This window comes from Mycteria americana, chromosome 21, assembly GCF_035582795.1.
Source record: "Mycteria americana isolate JAX WOST 10 ecotype Jacksonville Zoo and Gardens chromosome 21, USCA_MyAme_1.0, whole genome shotgun sequence".
In the NCBI taxonomy this organism is placed as follows: domain Eukaryota; kingdom Metazoa; phylum Chordata; class Aves; order Ciconiiformes; family Ciconiidae; genus Mycteria; species Mycteria americana.
The window spans coordinates 2,157,045-2,172,760 of record NC_134385.1 but is presented as its reverse complement, the minus strand read 5'-3'; the positions used below and the strand labels follow the sequence as shown (position 1 = coordinate 2,172,760).

The 15,716-nt window shown below is 42.5% G+C and overlaps 1 protein-coding gene across 1 annotated transcript in view; it reads right to left on the bottom strand.

Annotated features, from left to right (window-relative positions):
• The window catches only part of CSMD2 (CUB and Sushi multiple domains 2), a 315,212-nt gene extending 300,013 nt beyond the window's left edge, over nucleotides 1-15,199 (bottom strand). The window contains 3 exon segments of the mRNA XM_075522188.1: nucleotides 14,707-15,032; nucleotides 15,034-15,140; nucleotides 15,143-15,199. Of these exon segments, the coding sequence (XP_075378303.1) occupies nucleotides 14,707-15,032; nucleotides 15,034-15,140; nucleotides 15,143-15,199 (490 nt within the window).
• Nucleotides 15,200-15,716: the final 517 nt, after the last annotated feature.

Sequence of the window (15,716 nt, the reverse complement as noted above, 5' to 3'; positions counted from 1 at the left end):
CAACCTCAACCCATTTCAGTTTGAATTCCTCCTGTGCAAAGGACATCAGATCACTCCAATCGTTCCAATGAAGGTTCCTCAATGATAAAAAGTCATATCAACTCTCATCTCTGCTGGAAAATCCATTGGAGTTGTCTGCACACATACTAAAGCTTTTGTGATTCATAACCCAGAAACTCCAGGGTTTTCTGATTGCTCTTAGTGGAACTAGATTTCACGAGTTCAGTTTCAAACTAAGCACCATATGACCTTCACACCCCAAACAAGCCTCAACTGGGTCCTAATACTTGCAACAATTCCACCCCTCACAAGCAGCCACTCATTAACAACCTAAAGAACAGTAATTATCTGCAAAAGTTCACAGCTGCATAATTCCTGATGAAACTGGGAATCTTGTGCAGACCATCCATTACTTGAAATCATTTGCTCAGCTCAGAGAAGTAACACAGTTATCCCAATATTCAGCCAGAATGGCCTCTTCTCAAGGGATGCAATTTTCTCCTTTCAAAACTTTCTTTCAAAATTGTCTCTTAATCAATTTTGACTGCTCCCTTAGCGCCACGACTCTTCTACATCGCCATTGTCAGCATAATAATAATACCAAGCACTTATATAGCTATTTCCATCTTCAAAGCACTTCACAAGCATTAACCAATTAATGCATATTCTTCCCATGCTGTCTCTAGTGTGAGTAACAGCCTCACTGGGTTTTCCTGCGATGTCCCTTGATGGCTTTTCAGTTGCCCCGATATCCTTTAATTGAATCCCACTGTCAGTCTCCTTTGGAGTCTTTATGCATCACACTTCGGAGTGAGCCAGAGAAGTGCTGCATCCTACTCCGGTAACAGGAGAATGGCTTCACAACTCACCATGCAAACTTGCACACTTTCTCTGAAACCAAGAGTTAGTCTAAGAAAATCGTTTAACACACGGTTAAGGCACTAAGCTGGAACTTGGGAGGCCTCAGTTTGACCCTGGACTCATGGCAAGGCGTCAAAGAGATTAGACAACTCCTTTGTGCAAGATTCCACAAAACCAAAACAAATTCACCTAAGGACCACAAGTCCCTTTTGAAAAAGGAACTTAAGCAGACCAGATTTACAAACATTTTTTTTTATAACCTAAGAACTGCAGACAGATGCCTTGTAGCCTTTACAAACGCACCTGAGTTTTGCAGCTAACATATCCTCTTATAAAACCCCACTGGGCAAGTATACACTTATTTAGGCATCTAAACATCCTTGCAAATCTTGCCCCAGGAGTCCAAGACTCAATGAAAGTGTTCAGGATGATTCAAAAGCTTCTTGAAGTTTTACTCTTATTTTCTCTCTGCATCTGTAAAATGAACACAGTGAAGATTTGATTTTTCCCCACCTTCGGACCAGACATCCATAAAAACAACACAGGGCAGGCATGGTTTTCTGCTATGTCTGTGATTCCCGATATGCAAATCCCGTGAATCTTGGATTTTATCTGTCTCCCACAAGTTTGGTGTTTCACCCAGGAGTTCATCGCACCCCACAACTGAAATGAAAACTCCGAAAAGGGAAGCTAATTTGATGAAAATCATTTGTACAAACCCTTGCAAACAGACTCCACTCATAAGCAGCATTTTTACTCAGCCTCATTTATAAGGTGCTAATTATTATCTCCAAAACAAATTTTTCAATTTCTATTTCAATTATTTTCCAGTAAAAGAATATTTGCATTTAAATGGCTTATCCATTGTGCTCAAACACAAACTCATTTTCATCTCAGGTGTTAGGACTCCTTCATCTCAAAAAATGTAAGAAAGGTGAAATAAGGTTCAAGGTGAAATCCATCTCACAAATCACAGTGAAGACCTAATTTAAAGATTTCCTCATGATAAATTTTCATTATTAGTCTCTATTCCCCCTGTTACCAAATCCATGTCATCACGAAAAGACTTAAAAAGTAGCTGCAATTTCATTTGCCATTATTAGTTATGAAGCTGTGTGTCCATCTATAAAGTTCAATGCTCCCTCAAGGCCAGCGAGAATGGAACTTGCCCCGAACCAGATATTTGACCTAGCTACAAATCTCATTGTGCTAATACTTTAGAAGACCTCAGTCCTTGAAATTCTCACAGTATTAACAATTTCATCATTACACTGATGGAGAACTGACAGTTTAAAGAGAATAATACAGTGGATATAGATTCCGCTTTAGAAATAAGTCTGCCCTAAGCTCCGAGCGAGTTGCAAGCGGTTTTTTCCCTTCCCCACCATGTTTCAGTTTCTAGCTTATATCTTTAAATATCAATAAAGTAATCTGGTTACATTTTCCTGCATTTATAACTACACGGAAAGCACAGAAGTTACACAAATCTACTATATACTCTTGGTAGTTGCAGGGGAGCCACCATCCCTTTTTAGCACCTAGGGCTCAGAACAGAAAGGAGACACGGAGAAGTTCTGTAGAAGACGACACAGAAGAACTGACTTCAAATATTCAGCTAATGCCATAACCAGCCAACTAGCCATCACTACAGTGACCAGAATCTTATACCTTCAGATTAAAAAAAAAAAAAAAAAAAAAATCTTGAGTAAGCAGAGATTCCACTTATTAAAAGCTGTTCACTCTTCTACCACAATTCTCATTTCCCCACGCTCTCTATAAAGAGATGTACTGTTCATTTACGAGTGCTTTGAGATCTTCCAACAAGACACTCTGCCAGGCATTTGTATTATAACAGCTTGCACTTGTATTATCATATTTGAATTACAAAGAGGCAAACAGAAGGCAATTTCTCCTGGGAATTTTTGTTGGGATATAAATCCAATTTTTACTTGATTCTGTTAACAGCACTTTCACATTCACTTCCTTTAAGTATTGCCACACTTGATATTTATTACCTAATGCCTACTTGTCACCTTGAGCAATCAATGAAAGTCACCAGAAGTTGACAGTACACAGAAAAGTTAACAATTCACTTCACCCAATGGGGAGGGGAAAAAAAAACACCACCACACACAAAAAAAACCCCCAAAACAGCCACATGCCCTAAACAATAAATAGTTACAAAAGCTTTCCAACAGATTATCTGTAAAAAAAGTGAAACATTTCAATTATATTGAAATTCAGTCCCTTTACACATGAATTTCACTTATACAACAGCAAAAACTAAATTCTTCACTGAAAACTATCAGTTCTGTTCTAACGATAAATGTCCCTCTGTCCAAATATAATCTTGGCAACTGATGGATGCTCTGAAACTACAAAACCAGACTTATTTTTATCCATTCTGATCTAATTTAGAAAAATTCTCGTGCTAGGTACCAATCTGCCACAACTTGTACACAAATATTCCCACTAGCTGCAGTGGATCAACCTACTCGTATGCAGAGTCCAAGTCACTTCCATCCAGTTTCTGTATCCTGTGACCTCCATCTATGTGTAACTAACAAACAAACTCAGAACTTATTCCCATTAACATTATATTGTACTATTTTATTTTTCTTTCACCTCCTCCATTCATTTAAAACCTCATTTTCACCCTTAGACATATTCTATTTAATCTTAGTTTTCCATCCCAAAAGCAGATCAATACCTTTCTTCTTCAATCTACATAGCTCTCAATCAAAGAGTTAACAAGGGGTGAACGAGTCGACTCAAATTGGGTATTTTTTGTAAAAAGTCTCATTTGCTAACTGCACTCATGGAAAAGAAGGGAAAAAACCTCCCCATAATAGCCTTCAGTATTAGATTCTTAGGCAAAAAAGGTCATAATTTGTTGTCTCATTTAAGACTGTCACAGCACTTAGCAGGAACAAATGACAGAACCTCCCATAAAACATTATTTTCTGGAGCACTTTAAATCCGTGAAATGAACTTGCTCTTCCTAAGATGACTTCTTTCAGTTAGAACCACTTCAGCTGTTTATGAAGAGGTGGGAACAGCACAGGCCTTGCAGGGTTCCCTCTCACACCTTGCCAAGGTAAAGAAACCAGAACTGTATGTGCTACTGAAAGAAGATACCTTGGTCTATGAGACACCCATGTCAAGGTACTAGATGATCTACCTTCACGATCAAGACCTCAGAACTTCACTCAAAGCCACAATGCTTTTCACTGTGCTTTAGCCATAGGCCTTAAGCAAGATACTATCTGCAGTGTGGAGACCGTTCCACACACTGTTCCCTCAGCACACGAGCACTGACAGGGTTTTTAAGTGTATTTTCCTCAAAACACCCTACCAAAGTACAGAAATTCCAATACAGCTGCTCTACCACCCTTCGAAGAGCTACATGATTTGTACACCACCACACCACAGCCCACAGAACGGCAACTGGAGCCCTCAGAAAAGGAAGTAACCCTGCAGAGGGGACAGCATGCAAGCGACAGATCGTCCCTCTCTGATCATTCCGGGACTGCTGCCTTCAGAGGTTGCATGTTAAACCCAACATTAGAAATAAAGCCCCAATACCATCAGGGACAAATTCCCTATCCTTCAAATGCTTATTATTTCAGTGGGTGGAAATTATTTTAATATTAACAGACTGAGTCCTTCTCCAAGTGGTGCTTAACTTTAATGAAAACATCCCAGGATGGTTGCTGACAGATGTCCAGTGTCCACAATCAGTGCCTAACCTTTCCCTAATGGAGACAAAACAACAATAGAGGGATATAAACAATATGCTGCATGATGCAAGTAGCATCTTTAAAAACAGTATTGTCTTTGGAAAAGCACCAGGCTTTGTTATCCTTCTGAAGAAAGGAGATTTCCTTTCTGGGAGGAAATACATTTTTCTTGATATTACTATTCGGTGTATCAAATGGGAAAGGAACATTAAATTGTGCCTTTGTTACAGAAGAAATGAGCTTCCATTTTCCATACCTCCAACTTGGCTTTAACTGCTCACCAATGTCAGATCAAGCACCTGCCTAACAAAGGACCAGATCCTCCTTTGCCCTGCAGCAATGAGAAGAGGGAAGAACCCTGCTGAAAATAATGGAGTTACAGAAACATGAAGGAGGCAGGACTGGGGAACAGAATAAGACTCAGTACATCCTTACATTTTCAAACTGCAAGACCAGCTTTTCTGCAAGATGCTTAAATTGCCAGCTAGCATTGCTCATTTCAGCTAGGAGAAGAGTGAAAGAAGGCCCTCCTTACAGGCGACTAGATCTCAAGAGTTTGGGAACGCACACGTACACCGGTAACACAAGCAGAGCAAGGGGAGAGCGGTAACAACGTGTAAGCAATCGCACAACAGCACATCATTCCCCACTGTAAAGTTCTTCAGCAAACTGCCTGTGAATAAAAAGCCAACTTGGGCATTAAGGAAATCCACTCATCCTGCTCTTTCAGGCAACAAGCTCCACCTCAGGCCCTCTGGCTCCAAAAGCCATGACACAGGTGCCTTTAAAAAAAAATTTCAAACTCTCTTTCACTAGTTTAACTAAAAAAATTTGCTGAACTGCTGATAAATAACAGGCACCATAATTAGGAAACAAGTTCTCGATTTGATCTCTGCCATCCTTGAGACATTCATCTTCATAATACATTAGATAGTACTATTTTTCCGCTCTGTAGACAAGAAGCTGAAGCTCACACAATTTAAGCAACTGCTTCAAAGCCAAAGAGTCTGTGGCAGGTTAAAATCTGAAGGTCCAGACCATCCTTTCTACCAGTACCCTGCTTTTGCTGAGGACCAGTATTCAATTCCCTGATGCTTCTGGCAAATTCTTAGTCTGCTACAAGTCTCCTACCTTCCCCTCCTATATTGGAGTACACTATGCTTTTAAAAGCTGCGCAGCAGTCTTTTGATAAAAGGCACAAATGTGGATATAAGCATATAAAAACTGTACAAGTGATAAAGCGTGATTTACAGACAGAGCTGAGCAACCTGTGCAAATCCTTGCTGGAAGAGAAACTACATTTGATTATATTTCTGACTTTTTTGCCATGAATACTTTACTTCTTGAAGTTCAGCAGCAGACAGACAACTTTCACCTCAGAACATCATTCACAATTAATCCCAAATTGTACATGAAATGGTTGAATTCACTCCATGCAATCAAGGGAGAGAACCAAGAGCATAAAACTTGTGTAGCTAATCAACCTAGCGCAATTTGTATCTGCTGAAAGCTTTTCACAAACATCCTAAGATCTCTCTGCAGAATAAATCTGTAAATCATTTTAGGATTTTGCAAATTCTACTTATCCCCATTTTACAGATGGGGAAGTGAAACAGAATGACAAATCCTTGAGGGTGTAAGCCTTAGTAAGTGCCAACAGCCATGAAAAACAGCAAGAACTGGGCTTTAATGATTTCTGCAAGTCAAGAGAGAGTGTGTGCAAATAACAGGAGAGCACTGAAGCAGAAAATCCCCAGTTGTGGTTAATTCTCTAGCTGTGATTAACTCATCTTTCTCATCTATTTCAGTACTTCTTCTTGCACCTTCTAATACAGCTGGCTCTGGGCACTGACGGGCCAGGATTATCAGGCTGGGACCATGGTTTGGTGAAACGGCCTGTTGGTCTACATCCCACTAGACTAACAACTGAGAAGCAGTTAAGTTCTTTACACCGAAAGAACCATAGGTGGCACTAAGGCAAGTGGATGAAACCCAAATAAAGCCATTTCATTAGGACAGAACAGACTTAACATTCCAGAGAGCTAATGCAAGCCAGAGGCCAAAAGAACCAATCTTCTCTTTCTTTTGTTTTAAAGTGTTCTGGATAGACACCTTTATTTGATATTCATTGTTGTTTTATCTGCCTTGAAATGGGAACTGCAGACATTTTGATAAATGGATTGAGAAATTGTTCTGTTTCAGTGTAACTACTGTAAAATGCCTTCACATCCGCTAGCACAGATATAGCTTAGACCTCATCTGCAGAGAGAAAGCATCCCAAAAACATCTCTCTCAGAAGCAACAGCATAGCATTTCTGTGCTGCTGTTCAGCACGCAGTAACGCACACAGAGGAGCGCAGAGACGTAGAGTCTCTTCCTAGCTCTGCTAGCAACCTGCTGCATGACCTTGGGCAAGCCCTTCTGCATCTGGCTCCGACTCCTACCTTCCCTGCACTTACAGCAAAACATCTTTGGGCACAGACTGCTCTGCCCAGTGCCTTCTCTTACAGGGCTAATAATGAAGCAGGAGCAGCAATGCCTCCTTACATGGAGGGAAGGGGGAAGAAAAAAATTTGTCAGCAGGATAAAGAATGCTGTTAATTTCCTTCTGGTTACAGACAGAGTGATCAGCCTTCTGAGGTCACCAAGAATTACTAAAGAGGAAGCCCAACTGCCTGTGAGGGTTGAGGTACCAGGCTTTTGTGAGAACTTGGCTGCAGCTCCAGCCTACAAGTCCTGCACAGCAGCACTCTTATCAAGGCCAGTCTCATGTATGTACAAGTATAAAGCTGTTTTCTGGTGGCACTGGTTGCCTTCCTCATGTATTGTCCTTAGACAAGCCTGGCTTAAGAAGCAGACTTCCAGCAGTGCAAGCAGAAAGCCCCTCTGTGTTGTGGTCTCCACCTATCTTCACAATCCTCCAATGCTCAAGAATTATATCCAATACTTCTTAATAGTTTAGATTGTACACTCTTCCAGGCAAGGGCTGCCTTCAACCGTATGTTTACACTGCACTAGCCACACAAGGACCACTGCTCATGAAGCTACTGAGTATACCATGCTATAAATACACTAATACCACATGTTGCACAGGTGTTTCTTCAAGTCATTTTCCCCTTCCTTCAACTCTCTAAATACCCACTTCCCCCAAACCTAGGCCATCAGTTCATTTGCAAGTAGATTTTTGTAGTCAATAATGGGGAAGGATTTTTTTAATTATTATTACTCCCCTATCGCACATCTCCCTGGCAACCATAGCTGCTCCAGGCCTCAGTTGCAAGACCCTTCTCCTCTTCCAGTGAAAGTCACAGATCACCAGACCTCCCTACTCCACCATTATTTTGACCTCTTGGAAATTACTAGCACCAGCAGGACTCTGACACAGCCCCCAGTGCTCTCTCCATCCAGCAGACAACAGTGGTGCGCACACAAAACCCAGGCAGGTAGTTTACTACTACAGTGATGATGCCTGTAACTTTTAACAATAGAAAATTACTGCAACCATCACTGCAAGGGACTGAATTCAGGGAATGACACTGAGCAGGAAGAACACCATACTGTTCACTGTGAAGTCACGTTAAAAAAAGGGGGGGGGGGGGGGGGAACCCACCCCAAAAAACTCTCTTCCACTTTCATGAAAGGGAGGTATAAAAAAAATTACATACAAGCTCCCTGCAGCATACTGTCTCCATTCTGGCTGGATGTGTCCATGGCAGCAGCAAAGAGACTGAAAGAAGAGTTAATTTGATTTCTTTAATCAATGGGATTTTCCCAATTACATATTAACCACTATCAGATCAGTCTGCCACTGCATAGCATGGCAGCAGCACATGTATTTTGCAGATTACTGCACTACATGTTTATTGCAAGCAAAGTACATTGATTTCCATAATTGCACTGTACCTCACTCCTCCAGAAACACTGTGTAAACACAGAAACTGTGGGTGCTACTATCACTTTTTTTCATCTCTGTATCTTGGTTTCTTTGAAAGCAATGCAAGTGCCTACTTCTCAAAGTAGGCACTCGCACACCACAGGAGGCCTCAGAAATAACCTTATAGTTGTGCTGAAAGCACCTCACAAGAAGTAGCTTCTTTGCAGAGAATTAGGAAAAAAAAACAGGAAAAGCGATCTTGTGTTTAAGGCCGAGACTGACACGTTTGCACCTCTGCCACAAATTCCCCAAGTCACTCCATAAAGCAAGTAGCTTTCCATCTAAGCGGCAGCTCCTTGGGCTGCCCCGGGGGCAGGAGAGAGGCACCCCCGAGGGTGGGTCAGGCTGCACGGGGCAGAGGTTCCTCCCGCCTCTCTCTACCCTTGGGCACAGAGAGGGACAAAAGGCAGCACGCAGTGACACCGCTCCTTTCAAAGCGCCACGACAGAAAACTGGTGGAAAAGGACTTGTGCATGCCTTCTGTGGCCTGGCACTTGTAGAAGATACTGAGCAGGCCACAGCAGGATTTTCCCTGCCACTTCCACAGCCCTCTCCATACTCTGGATTTACCACTGATACAAGTTAAAAGACTGCTTTGTTAGGAAAGCCCTTTCATTCTATGTTTGCCTCTACTCTGAAAGAGGTTAACAAAGGTATTGGACAGTATCATACAAGCCTCATTGGCTGGAGTTATGCACTGTAATATCTAGGTGACGAGTATTAAGTGCACATAGTGGCGTTCTCAATAAATATATTTAAGGGAAACACTTCAATAAGCAGCAACACACAGACTTCATTAAAATACTGAGCTAGGCTATAAAACCCCAGTTAACATGCAGGATTGATGAGGTCATCTCTTATCATATGGCCAGTCCTTCTGGATGGAGCAAAAAACTTACCTGGTTTTAAATCCCTTTAAAGCCTGATGCTGTTAACCTTCCCATCATTCATCTGCACCCACAGAGGCTGTATTTGGATATTAGAGCCAACACGTGTGATTACACTACCTCTGACATTTTTGGCTGCTGTGTATGTCAAATAGACAACTCAATGCTGGGCTTCCAAGCAGTACAGAATCTTTGTTACTCAACTTAATCATTTCTTTTCTGTAGCCATTAAAGTCTCATCTTTCCCCTTCCATTTGAATTTGCCATACCTTTTGTTGGTCAAAAGGCTAATTCAAATCTAGGACTACTAATTGTAGTTCTGAACCTTCCAATGCCCAGAAACATGGAGGATAGTAAGGAAGTATTATTTAAAATCTACTCAGCTAAACATAGCTTTGTTATAATTTCACTAAAGCCTATGAAAACTTACTCCATCCCTATGTCTCAGGATACTTTTGACAAAAATGGAGTAAGACTTCTCTTGTAATACCATGGGCACAAAGACATCTACTGCAGCTTTCTCCCCAAAGTCTTTATACCAGCTATACCTATACAATATGCCTGTTAAGTATGCATTGCAGTGAAAAGTCAGAAGGTTAGGTACACAGTCCTAACAAAAACTCAAGTCCAAATCCAGTACTAGTCTAGCCAGAGAATTATGCATCCTTTCAGTCTCCAAAGAGGGTCTCACTGTTAGAAAACTAGCTCAGGACTTAGCTGCACCTGATGGAAGCAACAGGGAGATAAGACTCACCCTTCAGCCTGCTCTCCACAAGTGCTTTATTGCTACAATCAGTGTTATGGAAGTTAGGCTGCCTGACCTTCCCTCAAACCTGTGTAACCCTCAACACTATCATAACAATTTCCTCTGGTCAAGATCCATGCCAAATTTAAGTAGGAGCTGGGGGGGAGACATCAGCAGGAACATAAGCACAGCTGTGAAATTTGGCATTTCACAAACAACTGGCCTCTCCGAACCAGAACAAGGCAGCAGCACCACACTAATTCAGCAGTTGCAAATCCCTGGAGCACAGGTGCAAGTGGTTAACAGCAAACTGGGGGGGGGGGGGGGGGGGGAGGGGGATTATTCTTCACTCGTCCCTGAAAGTAGATTAATAAGGCACAGTCACTTCCACATAGGAAGTGTATTCTCTATAGCAGAGATACTGCAAACGATCACCTGATCAACAGCTCAACTACACCCTGAGCCCTAAACCACCTTGGCAAAAAGCATATCCAGCGGGACCTATGGCAGATTGCCTGGATCACATTCCCCGCACCCATTTTGACAAGCGCCTTCTTTTGACAGAAACTCCTAGACAATTGGAAGGCAGCCACCGAGGATCAGTTGAACAGACATCCACCTCTGTACCACTGCAGGCTGGCTCAGCTGCGAACCATCAACCAGCTGAATACAAAATTTCCCTAGGAGGTATCCAACATGACAGACTGAGCTCAGTGGCAAGGAAAGCTTGAGCTTAGATGTTCTTCAGCAGCACTGAGAGACCATGACAAAAAAAAAAGTCAGTGACAGGCAACAAACAATTGTACAGCAAAGGAAAGCCTCCTGTACCCCAAATAATCACTACAAAGAACAAGACAATAAAAGTGAAACTGCTTGCCTACAGTGCCACAGCATGAATCGTGACCCACACATCCAAGGCTTGAGGCAGTGTCCTAGCTACTGCAGAGCAGTCTTCCTAGCAAGGGCTCCTCTTCCCCCACCCCTCCCTACCCATCATTATGGGCACATACTTCCATGGAGGAAAGCATGCTGAATTTGGATGTTCTTCACTGAGAACTCACAAGCGTGCACACCAGTGTGAAGAGATAAACAAGTATGTTCACTACACTCCAGCCAAGCCTGAGGGCCACATGGTGGCCCAGCCTCATATATACAGGCATGTGGAGAGGGAAGGATTGGGCCCTATTCCCATACACCTGAGGATCACCTGTGTTACCCCACCATGAAGCACTGGAAACACAGGGACTAGATCACATCCTCTCTCCCAGTCACAAGGGCAAGGAAGCAGGTACAGCAACACGACGCGTTCTGTGTTCCCAACCTCTCTAAGGACCAAGAAGCCAACCTGATCCTAAGCAAAAGAGCTGTACCCTCTAAACATCTGCACCCTCTAAACATTTTCCATAAATGACTCCTTTCCAGTAACAAAGGCAATAGCAAGACATGAATGAGTAGACAGGAATCATTCATTCCATTTAGCACTGATATCCCCACTGCTTTAGCATTGACAGCAGGACTCAGATCAAAACAATATGCTCAGCTATTGCCATAAAATACTGTAGTTTCATCATATGCCACAATCAATGTAATCAGGCTAGTGAATATTCACTTCCCTCCCTCCCACAAAAAAAAAAAAAAAAAAATAACCCACACACCCAAACCATCTATCCACCACTTCAGGGAGTTAGTATCTCACACCCTTACCCCTTAAAAAAAACCACACTCAAATCACTGAATATTTCACACTGAAGTTCCTTCCCTGGGAGAGTAAGTGCCCCTGAATTGCTCTTCATCCTGTGGAGATTTAAGACAACAGAACAAAATAAAAGGATGATTTACAACACAAATACATACACATACATCAAAATTCATAAACAGCTTCCCGCTCCTCCACTCTTCAGAAGAGGTCTGCCAAAAACTATTTTCCATCAAGAAAAAAGAAAATGACAATGAGTTTAAAATGATTAGACCATGTGTCAAGCCAGTGCCTCTTAGTAAAGCACAGTATGTAAATAATGGTATCAAGACACCCTTTTTAATAGGCCTTCAAAAGGAACTGCATATGTGTATATCTATACACACCTGGCCAATACATACCCCAAATGCACCTTCTAGTGCCGATGCATAGCTAATTACCAAGAAGGGAACAGAAAGGAATACTATTCCTGTTCCCACCTGTTTTGACAATCAAGAAATACAATTTCAGAACCATCATACACACTGTATTTCTGAGAGGCCATGCACGGATCACAATCAACTCGCAGCCAAAGGCAAATTCAGCGCCCTCCGCAAATCTTAAAACCACTGTCAAATCATTACTGCACCCTTAAAACTAACAGGGGAAACCATACAAACCACATCCTCTCCCCCCACCCCGCACATACACAATAAACAATAAACTTCAGCACATCACAAAACACCACCTTCCCTCCAGCTCATGCAGTTCCTTGCACAAGCAGAAGCTACATCATCTTGCCTTCAGACACAGCAGCACCTGAAGAAAGCACATGCTTTGTGTTATTTTTTAGAAGGACATTATTGGGCAACAGGACTACTGACATAGCACAGCTGATGTGATGCGAGTAGGATTTCTTTCTCTTTTTATTTTTACGACGGCCAGAACTACTAACTGGTAGTTTTACATATACAGCTCTACTGCCACACTATGGGTACTCTTGGTTATTACCACCTACACAAACCCTAGGAACAGGCGAGGTTAGAACGGAAGCCTCTTTGGAACTCCGTTCCACAGAGGTTCATGATTTCCTCAGCGAAGGTACTAGAAGTCCCAGCCCAGACTAAACTTACTTTCTGGGATTAGACCCTAAAACCACACCATGGACTCTGCAAAGGGTGGGTGCATTCACTCCGTATACATTCACTCAGTCACTCCGTATACATTCACTGTGTTCTGGGTATCTAGCAGTAAGCCACTGATTTCAAAGTTGGTATCTTGCTTTAACAAAAAGATAATTAGTAGGATTTAAGAATTTGTTAAAAAAAGAGCTAGGAAAGAGGAGCTATTGACCAATGTCTCTAGCTCTGATCAAATAAACATCTGAGGTCTAAAAAGCTTTTGCAGATCTTCTGCTCACAAACAAAAACACCACAGAGCACCAACCTCTGGGTGAAGGATCCAGAACAGACAGCACTCTAAATGCAGAGAAAAAGGAGCTAGGGGCCTGAGAGAAAAGGATTACGTACTGAACAAGTAGGTACAGAGAGAAGCCTGGAAGATCTAGTATGAATAAGCTACAGATAGCTTAGAGAAAGAAAAAAGCTGTAAACCCCCGATATAGTAAATCATATATTTACGTATCTACGTTGGTCTACTTGTATCAGAAAAGCACAACAGAAGCTGCTGGAATGGTTTTCTCTTGTGTATAGCCTAAATGCTCCTGCTACAGAAAGGAAAAATATTCACTAAAATAAATATTCCATCTTTATTTAGGACTTGTACGTTGTTGGGGTGGTTTCATACCCTTTCCTGACAGATACTTCCCATTAGCAAAACTCTTCAGGTCCACTGCAAGAGTACTCGGGAGGAACAGTTAATACTTATTCTGGATCTCCTTAGAGGAAATCTGCCTTACATAATAAAATCAGTGTTGCATTCCAGATAACAAAGTTTTCAAAAAGAAAACCAAAACAACAACAAACCAAACCCAAGAAGGTTTTATACACATCAACACACAAACACGCATTCCTCTAGCCTAAGATACAGCAGACAAGACAAACGTTACTTAGAAACTCTTGGAAATCGGGGCACTGCACAGTGTCGAAAGAAGACACTGCCAAACACTCAGCTCTCCCACTCTTCCCCCTCCTACACACACATAAGGACAGTCCCTAAATATTTGCTGTTCACACCAGAAATAAACTTCAGTCCTTAGATATGCTTTTGCTTCAAGGGCAGTTGTGGAAACTAGAGAGGGGATCTAAGCAAACTCCCCCCAAATTCAAGTCTTCTTTTGCTATCTTTCAAGTCAACAAACATGTATTTCACAAAAAACACGATGCTGAAGCCAAAGAGCTCATATATAAGAGAGAATCAACTTGAAAGGCAGGAGGAGTAAGGGAAAAGTGCTTCCATCTTCATGCAAGGCATCCTAAATCTGTTTTATCAGCTATGGACAAACACTGGGGTAGTGAAATAATGAATTAAGATGCAAGGGAAAGACAGTGATGGCATTTTTCACAGTCATCTTATGTATCATACAGCAACTGTGCACAAATGATTTGACCCACCAGAGAAGGGGAATGAGATCAAATAAAGCCACCTTTTATTATCCCATCGCTTAGAATTGTTGCTCCCAAAGGATACAGAGGGAAACTATCTTGTACAAAGCTACAAAGGTCTGAAGAAAATATACTCCTTATTGAACACTACAGGGAAGCATGTGCTGACACACAAGTGTATGCACACACACAGGGTGTCATCCTCCCCCCCCCCCCAAAGAGGATTAACAGGGGTCCTTTGATCTAAGGAGCAGGAAGAAAAATGCTCCTAAAGTTGCCAGCTTTCTCCATTAGACTTACCAGTCACCGAGACAGCCAGCAGCCCCACAGACAGCAGCAGCACCCGGCTCCAGGAGCTCACTTCCACCGTCATGAGAGCAAAGATCCCCAATTTTCCCCAGTTCCTTCCAAAGCTGCAGCTGCATCCCGGCTTGTCCCATCCCAAGGAAGGTTGCATGTCAAAGGGCAGCAGGAATGGGGCGTGCTGGGGGTTGGTGGTTGTTGTTGGGTTTTCCCCCCTTTTTCTTCCCCTTTGCGATTGGGATAGTCCTCGGCTCGGCTGGATGAAGAGGAGAAAGGAAAGGGGGGGGGGGGAAAGCAGGTCAGGCTTGTGATTTTTTTTTTTTTATTTTTTCAGCCCAGAAAAAAAAATCCCACCGCATGGAAGGCTCTGAGCTTCTGCAGCTGGAATGAACCAAGTGTGGCAGCAGCTCGGGGAGAGGAGAGGCAAGGAAAGGAGAGGAGGGCTGGCTCGTCCCTCCCGGTGGCTGTCTCAGAGCCAGCTCCTCGGCATTAGCAGCACACAGTCCCCAGGGATTTATACTTTTTTATTAGCCAGTTGATTAATCGTTCCCATATCTTTGTTCTCCTCTTTGCTAAATGCTGGGGAGGGGAGAGGGCATGAGTGTTGTGGTGAGGGGCTGCTGTGCAGCCACCGAATAGATCTGCCTCAGTTTTGCTCCCCCAACCCAGCACAATCCTCCCACCAGCACGCACACCACCAGAACCAAACAAACCACAAATTATGCTTTAGGATTCTATTTATTTTTAATATGCACTACAGGTTTATTGTATAGGACTAAGTCCCAGAGCCCCCCATTCTGCACGGAGCATAGCATAGCATGCATACGTACACACACAGGCAGCATCTCTGCTATTAAGACATCTGCCAGAGCAATGCAGCCTCCTCCCGGCGCGCCCCCACCCCTTCTCCCTGCCTCTGTAAACAACTTGATGATATTGACACAATTTTTGTGATGAAGCAAATTCTGTTGCAAACACAAGAGAGATCACAAAAGAGCCACCCCCCC